The 17,797-nt window shown below is 52.9% G+C and overlaps 1 protein-coding gene across 5 annotated transcripts; it reads left to right on the top strand.

Annotated features, from left to right (window-relative positions):
• The first annotated feature begins 1,364 nt into the window (after window positions 1–1,364).
• Window positions 1,365–15,622, top strand: LOC100068640 (C-type lectin domain family 18 member A). Of its 5 annotated transcripts, XR_011436901.1 has the most exons (14): window positions 1,384–1,518; window positions 1,683–1,927; window positions 2,539–2,630; window positions 4,645–4,884; window positions 10,299–10,396; window positions 10,838–10,959; window positions 11,141–11,248; window positions 11,884–11,976; window positions 12,358–12,464; window positions 13,094–13,223; window positions 13,551–13,647; window positions 14,318–14,357; window positions 14,614–14,705; window positions 15,227–15,622. XR_011436901.1 is itself a non-coding variant. In XM_070262057.1 (13 exons), the coding sequence occupies exons 2-13, from the start codon at window positions 1,789–1,791 to the stop codon at window positions 15,262–15,264; spliced, it is 1,356 nt and encodes a 451-aa protein (XP_070118158.1). In that variant the 5' UTR covers window positions 1,384–1,518; window positions 1,683–1,788; the 3' UTR covers window positions 15,265–15,622. The 5 variants fall into 5 exon arrangements, 4 of the variants coding, with proteins under 4 accessions (XP_070118157.1, XP_070118158.1, XP_023493088.2 ...); XM_070262057.1 differs by lacking the exon at window positions 14,318–14,357; XM_070262056.1 differs by lacking the exons at window positions 13,551–13,647; window positions 14,318–14,357 and having other exon boundaries at window positions 1,365–1,500.
• Window positions 15,623–17,797: the final 2,175 nt, after the last annotated feature.

Raw genomic sequence — 17,797 nt, 5'->3', positions numbered from 1 at the left:
AGTGCCCCTCAAAAGTTGCTCCACCTTGGGCCCCAAAATATTTTTTTCCTCCTGCCTGTCTCCAGTGCCTGGCATTGTGCTACATAGGAGAACTAGCCGCATTTATTTTCAACGTCCAGGAGCAGGAACTGGGTCTTTTGTTACCTGGTATAGAGCAGGGCTATGGGAATTGAACTCAAAGGACCAGGATGTGAATTAAAGCCGATCTGCACCACTGTCTCAGAATGTGAAGACAGACCTCGGATTAGCTGGGACACTCCATGTGCTTGCCGGGTGAGCTGAGGCGAGTTCCTTAGACACACTGAGCCCAGCTTCCTTATCTACGACATGAGCACCGCATCTGCTATGCAGGATTGTTGCAACAATTAAATGAACTCACATATGTAAACATGCTTTGTAAGCTCTATAGAAAAAGACTGCTATTATTAAGCGTTGCTGGGATCCAGACAGGGTGAATTTGAGGTTGCCTGGTCATCCCTTTGAGGGAGAAGAAACACTTGATGCCCTAGGTATTATGGGGGGACATACAACCCCAGGCTGGCTTAGAGGTCCTTGTGCCTGGCCCTGCCCCCACACCCCAATACCCATGATGAGATCCATGGTCCATCATGTTTCCCCTGGGAAAGCCAAGTCCACTTGCATCTCAGCAGAGCTTCCAGGGAGCTGACACCTGGCTCTGAGAGGGTGCTGGCCCAGGGGTCAGAGGTCACACAAACTCCAGAAAGAGGAAGTAGGTGGCTTGCAAGGCTGTCCTTTGGGATGGCTGAATAACCTGTGATCTGCCCTGAAGGGAATGTGGGCATTTAGCTATGGCCTACAGGACAGCCATTTATTTTCTAAAAAATGAGAGCCACAGGACAGAGCTGCTTCAACTTATCCTGGTGGGATTGTGTGGGCCGCGGCCAGGCCCCGGAGCATCATGGCAATTCACTGCCCTCCTGCTACAACGGCTGTTTGTCTAGAGGCTGACTTGTTCCCAGCAGGACTCGAGTCAGCCAAGGGCATCACGTGCTCTCCTCCCCACTGGCTCGCCTTGCCCTCTCCTGGCCTCCAGTCACGTGGGTGTGTGTGTGTGCGGGGGGCACCAGGGCTGGGGCCCAGCCCCCTACACTGCCCAGACTGTCCTAAGTCACCCTTTTCCTCCCACAGGTGCAGTCCCAGCCCACTCCCCTACAAACCCACCGGTCGCACCTGTCTGGTGTGTGGTTACCACCTGCCTATGTTTAATTCATGGATGGGGGTTGGGAGGAACTTCCCAAGAAAAGAAAGAATTCCCCTGGGTCTTGCCCAGTCCCTGCCCACCCGCAGGGCACATAGCATGAGCCAGGGCCTGGGGCTGGGAGTGGAAGCTGCCAATGGGCCCGGAGGACACTGTCCCAGCCTGGGCACAGCCATCATTCGTTAATCCACAGCACTGGAATGTCTGCGGGCCAATCAGGGGGTCTCCAAGGGCTCCCCAAGGGCTGTAATAATCCTGCAATGATTAGCAGAGGCCACAGGGTCAGTGCACACTGCTGGGTAGGTTGGTCGGCTGTCGGCGGGGAGGGCTGGCCAGGCCAGTGGCCAGAGGAGGGTGGGAGCCTCGGGACTGGAGCTAACTGTCTGTCCCTTTTCATGCCAGCGTCAAAGGGAGGCTGTTTGGACACACCGATTACTCACAACCTCCCCCTTTTGTCTGCCAGCCCAGCCTGACTCCTGGAGTTTGTGAATAGCTCCATCCAGCCTGGGAAGCGAGCTGGACAGAGCTGGACGGCTGAGCCAGGCCGCACCGGGGATACCAACAGGCCCATGCTGCTGTCAGAGCCCACTGCTGGGATGGGGGGCTGCCGGCCTGGCCTCCTGCCCATGCTTCTGGCTCTCCTCCGCATCGCCTGGGCAGAGATGCAGTCACTCCAGCTGCGGGAAGAGCAGGCTCCGATGCCTGGAGGTAAGGAGCACCTGGGCGAGGAAAGAGGTGGAGGAGCTATGAGCTCTACAGAGGAGTGCTGGGGGATTTCTGGAAGCCAGTTCCCAGGCCTGAGTCCTGGGCAAGCTGGTGTGGTTTAAAGAGCGACCCTCAGACAGTCCAGGGGCCCTAGACAGATGGGGGAGGCTGGGGAGAGGAAGAATGAAGGGGAGTGGGCCCAGGCCTGGGGATCAAGGAGGAATACTGGCCCGGAGCCTGCAGCTTGGGCCCCAGGAGAGACTCAGTGGCTGAGAGGAGCCCCAGCCAGGGGGCTGCTGCCAACCCAGGGCTGGTTCCCTCCTCACGCTCAGCCCCCGGCCGCTGTTTCCTTCTATCACCCTCACCCCCAGCTCTCAGCCCAAGCACTCTATATCTCAGTCTCTCTCCAACCCCTACTCCTTTCTCTACCTCTCGGTGCCCCCAGCCCTCTGCTCCTGGCCCTTCCACACACACCCACCATCCTCCTGTCCCATCCTAGGTCTTGTTTCCCAAGGGCAGGGCTGCACTCTCCTGTTGCCATAGTGACCCCCACCCATCACCTGGGGTTGCCCAGGTCCTGCTGCTCAGGCAGCCTGACCTTATCCCTGCCCCAGCCCTGAGCAGGAAGGAGAGTTTCCTGCTCCTCTCCCTGCACAACCGCCTGCGCAGCCGGGTCCACCCCCCTGCAGCCAACATGCAGAGAATGGTGAGTACCCAGGGTCGCTGAGGGGTGGCTGGAGGGGCAACCCCAAAGAGGACTCAGGAGGCTGCGGCGGGGGCAGGAGTCCTTCCTCCTGGACAGGGCAGGAGGGACAGCCAGTCACCTTGCCCAGTGAGGGGATGTGCATAGTTGCTGGGGGCTCCACAGCTTTCTGCTCCTCAGAGGGGCAGTCCTTTGGCTTTTCCTCGAATCCCATCCCGTTGTCCTGGAGACCAGGAGACATGGAAGGAGCCAGCAGGAAAGAGGAGCTTCACAAAGGAATCCCAGCAGGATTGGAGGGGCAGGGGACTGGGAGGGGGGCCGGGGCTTGTGTGTGACCAGGACCCAGTGCTTCTCCATGGGTTTGTCTGGGCAACTAGGAGGGGCCCCTCCAAGTTCCCTGCTCATTCACTGGGGCCCAGGGAGGGGCGTAGGGTTTTCCACCACTCCCATTGCGGCTGCGGGGTTGGAGGTATCATCCTGGGGCCCAGAAATGCTGCCCCCATAGTGTGGGATCCTAGCTGCCCCAGCCCATGTTAACAGGCCAGGGAATGAGGGCGGATGGGGCGGGGGCGGGCAGGGTTCCCCATGGCTGCCTCCCATAAACTCCTCTGAGGCTTGTGTAGCGATGGCGACCTTGAGCGCTCAGGGGTCAGTTTCCCAGGAGGTGGGGGTGGGGCGGGCAGGCAGGTGGGGGTCGCCTCTCTCCCTTTTTCCCCCTCTGCAGCAGCTCTGCTCCTCCTCTGGCCCAGGTCCCGGCTCCCACTCGCCACTCGCCACACACCCAGCCCTAGAGTCTGGTGTGGGGCACTCCTCATCAGCTGGTCAGCAGTCTCTACACTGTTCATGGCCCTTTTGCCAAGTCTTAGAAAACTGTGTTTCATAAAAGATGCAAGCAGAGCCCCAACCCTCAGCCTCCCTCACACCCACGGCTTTGGCTCTACAGACCCCTGCGGGCCTCTGGGGCTTTTACCCAGAAGAGGCTGAGGCCCTTGGCATGGGGTTGCCGAGGGGCCCCGGGCAGTCCCCACTGCCCTCATCAGAGGCAAAACCACAACCAGCATCTGCTGGAGGCCTGCTGTGCATCAGCCCTGAGCACAGGGCTTTCCTCTCTGCATCCATTTAACCCTCATGACAATTTTATCCGATATGTAACTTATTGGCCGCATTTTACAGATGAGGACGTTGGGTCTCATGGAGGTTGGGGACTGCTGGAGGTCACACAGCTGGAATGAGGTGGCTGGACTCGACCAGGGCATGGTCACGGGGGAACACGTGCCATTCTGACTGCCCAGCCCCTCATTTCAGGGGAGGGAGGACTATTGGGTGGGGGTGATGGAGGAGGTCAGCCAGTGCATGGGTGGGCCAGCTCCAGGGGGCCACAGCACAGAGGCCCAAGAGCCCCCTCACACCCCCTGTGGTCCTGTTTCCCTGTTCATGCCCCTACACTCCAAGGCCAGGGAATAGACACAGCGACAAGGCTGCTGCGGCTTTTTGCATAGAAGAAGAGAAGCTAAGTGGAGCAATTTCTGACAATGGCCAGGGCTAGTTGTACCTAATGGAGAACACAGAACCAGTTTGAAAGGCTTGGGCACTGCCCAAGGCTCACATTACCAGATGGGAAAAATTACAGCTGAAGCCCATCCCATCGCCTGGGCTGCCAGTACTCCTCAGGAACACCTGTCCCCCTGGGCGAGGGCTGCCCTGGGAAGGGCCTGAGGCTGCCCACCCAGGAGTCGGGAGGATGCGGACTCTCAGTCTTGGGCAGAGCCAGCCTCTGGGGCAGGAGTGCAGACACTGCAGGAGCTTTTTCCAACACACCTTGGAGAGCTTCTTGCAAGTCCTGTCTGACCTTCCCTGGCCCTGGTGAAGTGGGTGGAATCAGCTCAGAGAGGTTAGGCGGCCAAGCAGGACTCCCGGTCCAGTGCTCTTTGCATGATCCAGCACCCAGTGGGGGAATGGGATCACTGAGGCCTGGCCTAGAGGTCCTCTACTGCTGTCTCTGTTTGTGCCACCCCAGGACTGGAGCGAGAGCCTGGCCCAATGGGCTCAGGCCAGGGCGGCCCTCTGCGGTGCCCCGGCCGCAAGCCCAGTGTCTGCCTCTGGGGCCACCCCGCAATTGGGCTGGAATGTGCAGCTGCTGCCTGTGGGCTCGGCATCCTTCATCCACGTGGTGGGCTTGTGGTTCGCAGAGGGGCAGCAGTACAGCTACGCGGCAGCGGAGTGTGACCCCAATGCCACCTGCACACACTACACTCAGGTGAGACCAGGGTACCAGATGCCAGGCCCCTGGGCTCCTGGAGTCAGCTCAGAGGGCTACAGTTTGTCCTAAAATTGGTGGTTGCTTTTTCTCCAATTTGTTTAGTTTTCTGTTTTTCAGCTTTAAATATAAAATATTTTTAAAGTAAATCAAGTAATGGCTCCCTCTTACCCCACTACCTAGATTTAGAAAATGTTAACTTTGTTTCTCATCTCTTTTTAAAAAACCCAAACAACGAAGCTAAACTCAAGCCCTACTTGTGCCCTTTCTTCTGTTCCTCCCCAGAGTAACATTCCTGAAGTCCTGAAGTCCAGGTGGATCACTCCCAAGCATGTTCCCCCCCTTTTATTTTCACTCAACAAACATTTGTTGAGTGTCTTCTATATACCTGGCATTGTTTAGGTGCCGGGCTACAGCACTGAAGAATACAGGCAAAATCCCAAGCGTGTTTTAATACCTCTAGTACACGTGGAAGTGTTCTCATACCTTTTCTGTGTGTGAAGGTGGGTTGTGTGTTATTAAATCCCACACAAGTGCTCTCTCTCATGTCTCCTTTTGCATTTGTGTTTATCACTCCAGACCAGGTATGTAAGATTTATTTCTGTTGATCCAGATACCCATGGGTGAGTGATTCATTATGAATAAGCTGCAATTTATGGGCATCTAGGTTATTTCTACTTTTTTACTATTACATGTCATACCGCAACCGCAAATCCTAGTTCAGGTCCTCTTGTCATACGTGTCCAGAGTTTCTCTAGGACACACTTGGAAGGGTAATGGCTGGGTCGTCGAGAGCCACATGGAGACCTACAACATTACTAGCTATTGCCGGAGTGATGGCACCAACTTTCCCTGTGTTGTCGAGTTCCTTATAATTTTTCCAACTCCAGGCTGTGAAATGCCACCTCATTCTGTTTGGGTTTTTTTTTAGGAAGGTTGGCCCTGAGCTAACATGCCCTGAGCTAATATCTGTGCCCATCTTCCTCTACTTTAAATGTGGGACACCAGCACAACATGGCTTGATAAGCGGTGCTAGGTCCACACCCAGGATGTGAACCGGCAAACTCTGGGCCACAGAAGCGGAGCATGAGAACTTAACCATTATGCCGTCGGGCCAGCCCCCACTCATTCTGTTTTTAATTTGCATTTCCCTGATTACCTATGAGACTGAGCATATTTTCTTAATTGCCTGTTGATTGTGTCTTTTCCTTATTAATTTGTAAGCATCCTTCCTATATTTCTTATACTTTTTCTTGGTCATCTGGATAGCAAATACCTTTTTCTAGCATATGGCTTGTATTTTTTCTTTATGCTATCTTTTATAAGATAAATCTTTTAGAAGATTTTAATATTAATGGAATCCATTTTATCGGGTTTTTTCTTTATAGTTCATCCGTTTGTTGTCTTATGTTTAAGAAATCATTTTCTACTCTGACATTGGAAGGAGAGTCCTCCTGTATTTTATTCCAAGGTTTAAATGTTTTCCTTTTTCATACTGAAGTCATTAAGCCACCTGGAATTTTTTGTGCTTGGTGTGACGTAGGATTTCTCTTGTTCCACATGGACACACTTTATTGAGTGTTGAATCTTTCCTCCACTGACTCATAATGCCACCTCAGCCATGTACCGAGCTCACATATCCATACAGGTCTGTTGCTGAGTTCTCTGTTCTATTCTGTTGATCTTTCTGTTCATCCCTGCACAAATTGTGTTTTAATTATTATGATTTTATAAAAACTTTTGACAGGAAAATCTCTCATATTATTATTATTGTTCAAAACTTTCTTGGCTATTCTTGGCTCCTGATTCTTTTATATGAATTTAATAGATAGCCTTTATCAGGTTATAGACATTTCTTTCTAATCCAAGTTTGTCAAGGATTTTAAAAATCATGAATAGGTCTTGTGTTTTATTAAATGCTTTTTCTGCATCTTTTGAAATAATCATATGGTTTTTCCATAATTACTAAAGTGGTGACAAATTTGTGTGTGTGTGTGTGTACAAAGCTGTTACATGACACTGGATCTTCCTGGTCACATATTTTAAACATTTTATTATAGAAGATTTCAAACATATACAAAGCAATCAGAATCATTGAATGAATCCCCATGTACCCATCACCCACCGTCAACAATTATCCGCTCATGGCTTCATAGCTCATCTTATTTGATCTGTATCCTTACCTATTTCCCTTTCCTCCTATATTATTTTTAAGCAAATTTCAGACATCATATAATTTTATCCATAAGTACGTATATATCTCCAAAAGTTTGCTCTTTTTAAAAAACGTAATCAGAATACCAACATCAATATATATTTTTAAATATTAACTCCTCCTTGCCTTCCTACGTGCAGGGCAGGCTGTAATTTATCTATGCACCATATGCTATAAGTTATTCAAATGCTAAAATACTTACATATTAGTAAACAGTATGCTACCCCAAGTCCCCAGAATGTACCTGGCCTAGCCTCTTCCCTGGGACACCTAGGATCTTTCCTATGATCTAGAACCAAAAGGTGAAGGCCTGGCACTGTAGTGGGTATCCAGGATCCTACTCCAGCCCGGCATCTGGTCTTATTGGCAAGCACCCATGCCTACTGGTTGTTAAATATTTTGAATATCTACCTACTTGACATGTCATGTCGTGTGAAATAATGTGATGCGGTGTGTGTGCATGTGTGTGTTGTTGTTGTTAATTCATTGCTGGATTTGGTTTGCTAAATATTATTATTATTTTTATTTTGGTGAGGAAGATTGGCCTTGAGTTAATATCTGTTGCCAATCTTTCCCTTTTTGCTTGAGGAAGAGTGTCCCTGAGGTAACACCTGTGCTAGTCTTCTTCTATTTTGTATGTGGGACGCTTCCACAGCACGGCTTTATCAGTGGTGTGTAGGTCTGCACCTGGGATCCAAACCTGCGAACCCTATGCTGCCAAAGAGGAGTGCACAAACTTAACCACTACAACACTGGGCCAGCCCGCTAAATATTATTTGATAGTGAAATTGACCTCTGATTTTCTTTTCTCATACTGCCCTAACTTGAGTTATAGTGATGCTATATTGACCTCACAAAGTGAGTTGGAAGCTTTCCTCCTTTTCTAATTCCTAGAATAATTTCTATAATATTTGCTATAACTCTCCACTAAAACTATTTGGGCATTGTTCTATTTTTGGGTTGTTTGTTTTTTGTGTGGATGTGGATGTATGCATGGATTTTTTAAAAAAATTTTATTTTTCTTTTTTCTCCCCAAAGCCCTCCGGTACATAGTCGTGTATTTTTAGTTGTGGGTCCTTCTAGTTGTAGCATGTGGGATGCCGCCTCAGCATGGCCTGATGAGCAGTGCCATGTCCACACCCAGGATCTGACCCGGTGAAACCCTGGGCCACCTGCAGCGGAGTGTGTGAACTTAACCACTTGGCCACGGGGCCGGCCCCCTTTACATGGATTTTTAACTACTGATTCAACTTTTAGAAATGGTCATAGGTCATTTCAGATTTTCTGTTTCTTCTTGAGACAGTTTTGCCAAGCTTCTATTTTCCAGGAAATTCTCCCTTTTATATTTTTCAATTTATTGGTCATGATTGTTCTTTTTTTTATTTGTTGCAAAGTTTATTTTATGAGTTAATTATAAATAGAATAGCCCATGCATAGTCTTTCAGATTCTGAAAAATGAATTGGTAAAAAAAAGGGTTGGTGGCTTGTTTTTCATTAACATTCAATTACAAATGTAATATAAGCTCCTGAATCTATACAAAAAAATGCCAGGTAGACGGTGACAGTGAGAAAACTTAAACTTTATAATTGTTAATTATTTAACAGAGATGTAAAACTAGAATTAAACAGATTTTAAAAATACTTACTGTGTCGGTAGCTATGTCCTTTTAAAATTCCCAACTTTATTTGTACCTTCTCTCTTTTATTCTTTATCAATCTTCCCAAAGGTTTGTCTATTTTAACAAATTAACTTTTTGTTTGTTTTTACCCTTTTTATTAATTTCTGCTCTTATTTTTATTACTTTCTTCTCCTTTATTTGGTTTATTTTATTATTCTTTTTTATATTCTTGGTATGGGTTCTCAGCTCATTAATTTTGTCTTTTTTCATTTCTGTTCTATGCCTTTAAAGCTATACATTTCCCTCTAAACTTTGTTGGCTGCATCCCATAAGTTTTGATATTTAGTGTTTTCATTGTCATTTAGTCCAAGTGTTTTCTATTTTTCATCATGATGTTGTCTTTGATTTTGAAGTGTATATTTACGTTTCTAAACTATGCTTTCTCCTTTACTTACTTCTAAATTATTTACTTTAGATTTTATTGCATTGAATTCATAGAATGTGGCCTCTAGGATATCGGTTCTTTGATATCTGGTGAATCTTGCTTTATGGTTTAGTGAACCACAGGATCAACATTTGCAAAAGTTCCATGCACTCCTAAAAAGAATGTATATTCTCTAATTGGTAGATACCTATATATGACTACATGTTCATATCTGCCTACCTCATACTTGTCATTTTTAGTGGTTACCAGAGTTTACCTAGCCATTCCTGTGTATTTACCATTTCTACTGTTTCCAAGTTGTCATGGATTCTAAGACTTTAAATACAAGTTTGAATACTGTTAAAGACCTATATCTGTGAGGTTTTGCTGCATGACACACTACCTCCAAATTTAGCATCTTACAACTCTGCAGGTTGGCAATTTGGGTTGGGCTCAGCTGGGAGGTTCTTCTGGTCTTGGCTAGGCTGACTTGTGCAACTACAATCAGCTGCTGGGTTGCATGGTTGGCATGGGCTCAGCTGGCTCATCTCTGCCTTATGAGCTCTTTCAACCTCCAGCGGGCTTCTTCATGTGGTGGCTGAGCATGAGAGTTCTATGAGAGTGAGTGATCATTGCAAGGTCTCCTGAGGCTTAGTTTCAAAACCAGCTTAGTATCACTTGTGCTTTATTCTGTTGGCCAATGCAAGTCACAGGGCCAGCCAGGTTCAAAATGTGGGAAAGAGAGTCCTCCTCCTGATGCAAAGAAATGCAAAGCCACATTTAAAAGAGGGGGCCATAGGGAGAAGTGAAGGGTTGTATCCATTTTTGCAATCCATCACAAGACCTTTGATGTCCAAGACTTGCTTTTGCCACTCTCCTCCACCCATCCACAATCTCCCCTCCCTTCAGGTATCTGCTAACCCTCACTCCGCACCTAGAAAGCTTTTCTAGACTATTCCCGCCCATCCTCATAGCCCTGCCTAGCACAGCTGCAGCTCCTGAGGCCCCAGGGGGGTGAGGGAGCTGTCAGTCTGCCTGGTTTGGGGCAAAAGCTGTGTCTCCCCTCCCCAGGCGAGCATCATCTGTGCTGCTGGCCCCTAGACTTGGAGTGGGGGTGGCCTGTGATAGAGTTTCTGAGCCACTGTGTCTCCCGCAGCTCGTGTGGGCCACCTCGAGCCAGCTGGGCTGTGGGCGGCATCCCTGCTCTGGGGCTCAGGCTGAGCTGGAAGCCTTTGTCTGTGCCTACTCTCCCGGGTAAGCCCCCACCGCAGCAGCTTCCCTGCCATCCCCTGCTGGGGTGGGGGGGGGGGGACACTTTCACCAGGTGAGATGCCCATCCACCCACCCAAAAGGCCTTTACCCCTTGGTCTGCACCTTGGTCTGTACCTTGGAAGAGGGAAGAAGGGGGAAAGGGAGAGGGTACAGAAGTGGGCAGCATCTACCGTTCTGGCCATGCAGAATGTGGCTTCTCCTCAGATATCCTTCCGGGAGGCGCTATCCTGCTTCCGGGGAATTTGCCAGTATGAGTTTGGAGGTCATCTTTTCTTTCCTAGGAAATCTCCCTGTCTCACCCAGCTCCCTGACTCCCTGGCTGGGCCAGAAGGAGCTGAAGGGGCCACTGGGGCAGGCAGCAAGGCCCGTTCCTGCCTTGCCCAGGGCCAGGCCCTTCCAGCCCTCTGGTGCTTGCTCTCACAGAGGCAACTGGGAGGTAAACGGGAAGACAATCGTCCCCTACAAGAAGGGCGCCTGGTGTTCACTCTGCACAGCCAGCGTCCCGGGCTGCTTCAAAGCCTGGGACCACGCGGGCGGGCTCTGTGGTAAGTGCCCCATGCTGCTGCCTCCTCCTGGAGCATGGGGTGCATGAGAACTTGATCTAGTGACCTTGGAGGAGGGTGGCAGCATCCTGAGGGGCTATCCTGGAAGCCCTGGGCCTCAGCACCCAGAGAGGCACCTGCCTGGAGAAGGCCCCCTCTAAGAGTTCCCTCCTCATCTAACCAGAGGTCCCCAGGAACCCATGTCGCATGAGCTGCCGGAACCATGGTCATCTCAACGTCAGCACCTGTCACTGCCACTGTCCCCCTGGCTACACGGGCAGATACTGCCAAGGTGAGGGGCACCTGGAATTCCAGACCACAGCTGCCTGGGGGACCCAGTGAGTGAAGTCTGGGCCCAGCGCACACGCAGGCGCCCCGGGGGGTGAGGAGGTACTGAGCTGGGATGCTCGCACACATGCTCATGTGGTGTGTCCAGGGACTGCACTACACTCACTGAGAGGGTTTTGAAGGAGTCTTGAGTGAGTTAGAGGGTGCTGACCATGTATTTGCTGATCTGCACACTACATATAGTCATTCAACAAGCGTTCATTGGGCACCGACTATCTGCCAGATCCAGAGCTGTGCAGGAGATTCAAAGTGGAATCAGATTTGGCCCCTTAGGCTCTGAGGTGGTGGGAGGAGGACAAAATTAGGATCCAGAAGTGGATTCTTGTCCCACTGTCCCCACTCCCCAGCTCTGTGTCCATGGACAGATTGCCTTCCAAACCCGAATTTGCTCCTCTCTACAATGAGATCAAACCAAAGACACCAAGGGTGGCAGCGGTGGAAGGCCTGATGGGTTCCATCCCTGAGAGGGATGTTCTTGCCTTGGTTGGCCATTCCCCATGCATCTGTGGCCTGCGAGGGGCAGCATGGGGTCCAGGGAATGTGGGCTGAGCGCCATCCCCTCTTGCCCCATCCTGGCAGTGCGGTGCAGCGTGCAGTGTGTGCATGGCCGGTTCCGGGAGGAGGAGTGCTCCTGCATCTGTGATGTTGGCTACGGGGGAGCCCAGTGTGCCAGTGAGTCCTGCCCCTAGGCCCCTGAAGGGTCAGGCTCCTCCCAGACTCTCTCGGTGGAGTGCTGGATCCAACTCATACCAGCTCACAGGAGCCCACTGCCCACATCTCTTCCCCATTCAGTGACATCACATCGGCAGCTTGAAATTGGCCATGGTGGGGTATTTACACCACAGAAATTGGCAAACGCTACACATCGTAGATTTTTTCTTAGAGCGAGAGCTGGTTGTTACCCATTTTCCAGTACACCACTGACCCCCACCCACTCTCCAGCTTAGAGCGGATAGCCAGAGGAAGGGGCACCTTGAGCTTAGCTTCCTGGCAGGGCAGAAGGGGTAACGATTCTGAGGTCCCCACACATGAACTCAGGCTCCCCTCCCCCAGCCAAGGTGCACTTTCCCTTCCACACCTGTGACCTGAGGATTGATGGAGACTGCTTCATGGTGTCTTCGGAGGCAGACACCTATTATGGAGCCAAGATGAAATGCCAGGTGACGGTCAATCCCTGACTTCCCAGGGACCCCCCAGAGTCTCAAGCGAGGGTCTTAATGGAGGGACCCTGGACTAAGAGATGGTTCCCTCGACTTCTCTTGACCTGACTCTCATCATTAGTATAAACCAGGAGTCACAAACTCAGAGGCCCATGGAAGCCTGGAGGTCACTTAATGAGCTAAAGGACCCAGGGATGAGGACCCACCCAACCCCCCTCTAAAGGGCCATCTTAAGTCAGTGCCAGCTGCAGGCTGCCAGACAGGAATACGAGTTCAGGGAGGCCAGAACTTAGGATTTTTCAAGAGAATCGGAAATTCAGATTTTCATTGGCATCTTGGGATTTATTAACGTCAACAACCAATTCAAATGTATTTAAGACACTGAGCAGATGAAACAAAACCGTTCTGAGGCCAGCCTGGGCCCCTGCGCACAGAGAGAGGAGAGGCAGGCAGGGGAGAGGAAGGGGTCCCCTACTCTAAGAGGCAGGAGGCCGTGGTGGGGGTGATGACGACAGCCTGGCCAGCACACAGATCTGACATCCATGACCGCGGTAGGGTGGCAGGCTGGGCAGGAAGGGCTGGCCTCAGCTCTGGGGCCCTGCCAGCATGACCCAGAGTGGGGGTTACAGGGAAAGGGCGGGGTGCTAGCCCAGATTGAGAGCCAGAAAGTGCAGGACATCCTCGCCTTCTACCTGGGCCGCCTGGAGACCACCAACGAGGTGACCGACAGTGACTTTGAGACCAGGAACTTCTGGATCGGTGAGTGCCTGACTGGCTGGGGGTGCAGTGACTGCAGGGGCTGGGATACCCCACTCTGCTCCAGGAATTGGGGCCTTGGAAACCCAGAGCACCACAGGAAGGGTGTATGTGGTGAGGGCTTGGAGCCCAGAACGGGGTCAGTAGTCAGGAGGTGACCCCCTTCCCTGGGAAGAGAGCTGAGGGGAGGGAGAACCGCCAGCGAGTCTGGAAGAGCTAGGAAGGGGGCTAAGGGCTGGGGGCTGGGCAGGCATTAAGCAGGGAGCCTGGGCTCTGGGTGCGGCCCAGGGATCCCCAGTAGTGGGGCCAAACTTGGCTGCTGTGGCCCAGGGCTCACCTACAAGACCACTAAGGACTCCTTCCGCTGGACCACTGGGGAGCACCAGTCCTTCACCAGTTTTGCCTTCGGGCAGCCTGACAACCAGGGGTGAGTCTGGGGTGCCTTCCCTCCCAAGCCCACCTTCTCACCCGGGCCTGTTGCTGAGCCTCCCAACAGCACTGAAGAACCACCACCCGGCCTGCTGCCTGGCTGAGCCCTCTGAGGGTCTGGGCCTTCCCTGGTGCCCAAGAAGTCCGGGCACAGCTGGGTGCAGGCACAGTGCTGAGAAGAGGCTCATCCTTGGCCTCCATGTAAAAGAGAGAGAACTCAAGAAGGCTTCGTCCGTGCACCGGTCCCCATCGTCCCCTCAGCTGTTCCTCCTCTCCTCCACCAGCCATCCACCCCTCCCCCCACCACGCTCCCTCTGTCTGTATCAATACACTGATTCTGGCATCCATTATTTAGCTATTCGCCCACCTGCACCCATTCACACACACATCCACCCACCAGCCAGCCTGTATTGAGGCCCTTCTGTTTATGTGGCCCTGCCCTGGTCTTCAATACCCAGGAATGCCCAGGGCAGGAGTGACAGGGCTGAAGGTAGTCAGGCTGTGTGGCCACCAAGGGCTCCAAAGACCTCGCCTAGCCCTCCCCCTCCTTGACAGCAGCCAGGCCTATGTCCCTGGTCCATCACCTAGAGGAAGTTGGCCTGGTCAGGTTCCCAGGCACACCTTCTCCCAGCTGGGAGGCAGAACGGACATGGGCTTGTCTGTTCCAGGTCCCCCCACCTCATTGACTGGTGTGGCTGAGTGCTGGAGGTGGGTAGGTGGAGTTGCTACCCCAGTAGGGGGTTTGCCAAGGCCTCCCAGCTTCCCTGAGAAGAGCTGCAGTGGTCTGGGGAGCAGGCGTGGGTCCTGGAGTGGGGGTGGTCTGGCTCCCAGAAGCCCCATGTGCAGGATGGGGGCACATAGGCCTCTTAGAGGCAGGGAGCCTGCTGGGTGGAGGATTTAAGCCTCCCCAAAATTCCTAATTTCATTCCTTTACCCTGAGCACCTGCCATTCGGGCCCTGGCAGGTTTGGCAACTGCGTGGAGCTGCAGGCCTCGGCCGCCTTCAACTGGAACGACCAACGCTGTAAAACCCGAAATCGTTACATCTGCCAGTTTGGTGAGGTCCCTCCCATGGCTCCCCTCCTCTGGTCCCTGTCCCCTGGGGTACCCACTGGCCCACTCCAGGTGCTAGGATATCCAGGTCACAGGCCAGAGAGTGTCTGAGCACACAGGGCACCAAGGATGTCCTGCTCAGGGCCTTGTTGTACCTTCGGGCACCTGAGGCCCAGAGGAGGACAGATGGGCCCAGCTTCACATAGCATGTCCACGCAGTGACAGGAACAGAACTATAGCTGGCCAGGGATTTCTCCAAGGTCTCTTTCCTCCTGTCACTAAAGCCACTACTTGGGGAACTGTCGGGTTCCCCAGTGTCCCTGATTCCCCAAAGCCCCATGAACTAAGGTGGGGGCAGAGGTGAAACCTGGCCCAGAACCAGCTTCCAGCAGTACCTGCTGGCAGGGTCTGGAGCTCCACGAGGGACCGTGGCCATGGGCACTTCTGAACCAAGTGCAGCAGGGTCCCCATCCCAGGACTGCCTGGGCTGCCACTGTGCCTCACGCTCTTATGCTTCCTTTCCAGCTCAGGAGCACATTTCCCGGTGGGACCCGGGGCCCTGAGGGTCGACCAGACATCTCCCCTGCCAGACCCTGCTTGCTTGTCTGCCCACCTTTCTGGAACAAGGGCCAGTCCAGGACTACAAGCCCAACATCCAAAGAGTCTTAGATCTTACAGGAAGTGGAGCAGGGGGTACAAGTGAGGCCAATAGGGAGCCTGGCACAGGGAGAGGGGAGCCTGGGGCTGCTCAGCCTGCTGTTGATTGGGAAGATGGGCCTCAATTAGGTGCCAAGGCAGAAGCCAGGGCCAGTCGTCAGAAAGGACCAGTCTCCTCCATCTGGGCCGGACCCTCTGTGGCAGACGGAGGTTCCTTGCTGCCCAGGATGCACCCCACAAGGGATTAAACTAAGTTATGAATCAGCCAGACTTGAGAACGCTCATTTTGAAAGGGAATTCAGACAACCCTGGATGATCCTAGGACCCAGAGGGAACCTGAGATTTCACTGCTGGTGTCTCCTACCCACCCTAGTCCCTTCACTGGTCACCCACGTAGCCCAGACCCCCTCTGTAAGTTTTCAAGTTCCCCAGTGGGGTAGGAGGCCAGCCTCCCTGCCTCAGTGACGGGTCTTTTTTTCTAGCAACTCCCAGAGCTAGGACCCAGGAAGACGGGGTAGAAACCACTCTGAGCTCCTGTGTGTGTCTGTGTGTTGTCTGCCCTGGTGGAGTACTTTCACAAATGCAGGACTGACAGTGGAATCAGAATCTGGAAAGTACCATCCCCTTGCCCAGCTCCTCGAACATCACAGCTCATCATAGCTCACACTTACACGTCAGGCACTGCAATTAACACGACGTCGAGTAACTCATTTAAACCCTCACACATCCTGATTTTATACTGAAGAAATGGAGTCACAGAGAGGTTGAGTAAGTTGCCCAAGGTCACACAGCTGGGAATCAAACCCAGCCAGTGTAGCTATCATTTAACCTTTCTATTTTCTTTTGGTGGTTCAGCCTGTTTCATTGCAGGAGTGGGGAAAGCTCTCTTGTGCCCTGGCTCAGAGCACAGGAACGCGCAGGAAGTTTACACACATATCCCCAACTGTCTCAACCACCCAGCAAAGGCAGCCGTAGTTGGGGGGTGGCGGGGGCCAGTCACAGCAGGACCAAGCCCCAGACCACTACCCAGAAATTTGCCCAAGGTCACCTGCAAGGGCCAGGCCTCACACTTTCTGGGCTGGCTTGCCCACTGCACTCACTGCGTCGTGGGAGGTGGGAGGTGGGAGGCATCACCCGTCCCCCTCCCCTCTCTTCCTTGATCCTGTCGGGCAGAGACTGCAATCCGGCCACAAGCTTCTCTTCGGGGCACGGCCACTCGGCAGGAGCCATGGACGCCCGCGCCGTGAGACGTGGCCCTATGCCCCAGCGGCTCCTACCCCAGCGCCCTGCCCAAGTGCGCGCCCAGAGCCCCCTCCCTGCCTTCCCCGCAAGCCACCCCCGCGGCCCACCATCCCTGCAAGCCCACTCTGCAGCTCCCCGGGACGGTCCCCACTCGCTCCAGCTGTGCCTCGCGGGTCACCCGGCCGAAGCCCTTGAGCAGGCCGCCTCGCCTGCGCCCCGTGGCCGCTCAACTGCCCATTTCCCGCGCCTCCTGCCTGCGCCCGCTGCGCTGCCCCCTCCTCATGCCCACTGGGCGATGGCACGCTCCGGGGGCGAGGCGGGGAACCCTGGGCGCCCCGGGCCCGCGCTGGTCCCTCGGTTGCCAGCAGGTGTGTCGGAGACAGGAGTGTGCTTTGCGCGCGCCCGCCAGGGGTGCGAGGCATGGCCGGGGTGCGTGCTGCCAAGGCAGCGGGGAAGTGGGGCCATCGGCTGCAGGGCAGGCCGGGGCAACCGGTCCGAGATCCTCCCACCCAAACCCCGCGGCGTCAGGAGTCAGGTGTGTGTAGGCAGGTGTCACTGGGGACGGGGTCTCCTCCCCTATCCCGGCAGGTGTAGACACTAGGTGCAGGAAGACTGGTCTCCAGGCTCCTTCCTTTGCTGCCTCCTGTAAGGCCACAACCAGGGAAACTGAGGGATGTCTATCGAGTCACCTATGTGGTCGGCATAGCCTGGAGCTTTGGACACCTGAAGGAAGACCCACTGATGGGGCAGGTGAGAAACTTCACGGCGTGAAGAGGCTATGAAAGCTGGGGAGCCATTTGCCTCCTCTGGAGTTCACTGCCCCACTGTTGGCTCACTTGTTTCCCTCTATTTCACAGCTCCCTGCCAGGCAGTGCCTGGGGCAGCCCCAACTCCGTCCATGCTTCCTCCGTTAGTTTTTCATTCGTTCTCTCAGGTACTCCTGGCCCCTGCATCTCCGCATGCCCAGCATTCCTGAGAGAATGTCCACTCTGTGGATCAGAAGGTGTTGACAAAGGAATAGGAGAGTGATTATGATAAAGATTCTTCATCTCCCAGTGGGTCCCTTTAGTGAGTTCTGCAAAACTTACAAGACCTGACGTACAGAATATTTGTTTTTGTAGTTTTATCTTGGGAACTTGTTTTTACTCCATATGGTAAACTCTTCTAAGCCAGGGTGTGTATTTTCCCAAGTCTATA

The sequence above is a fragment of the Equus caballus genome, chromosome 3, assembly GCF_041296265.1.
Source record: "Equus caballus isolate H_3958 breed thoroughbred chromosome 3, TB-T2T, whole genome shotgun sequence".
NCBI lineage: Eukaryota > Metazoa > Chordata > Mammalia > Perissodactyla > Equidae > Equus > Equus caballus.
The sequence above is the reverse complement of the archived record's forward strand: the minus strand, read 5'-3'. Positions and strand labels throughout refer to the sequence as shown.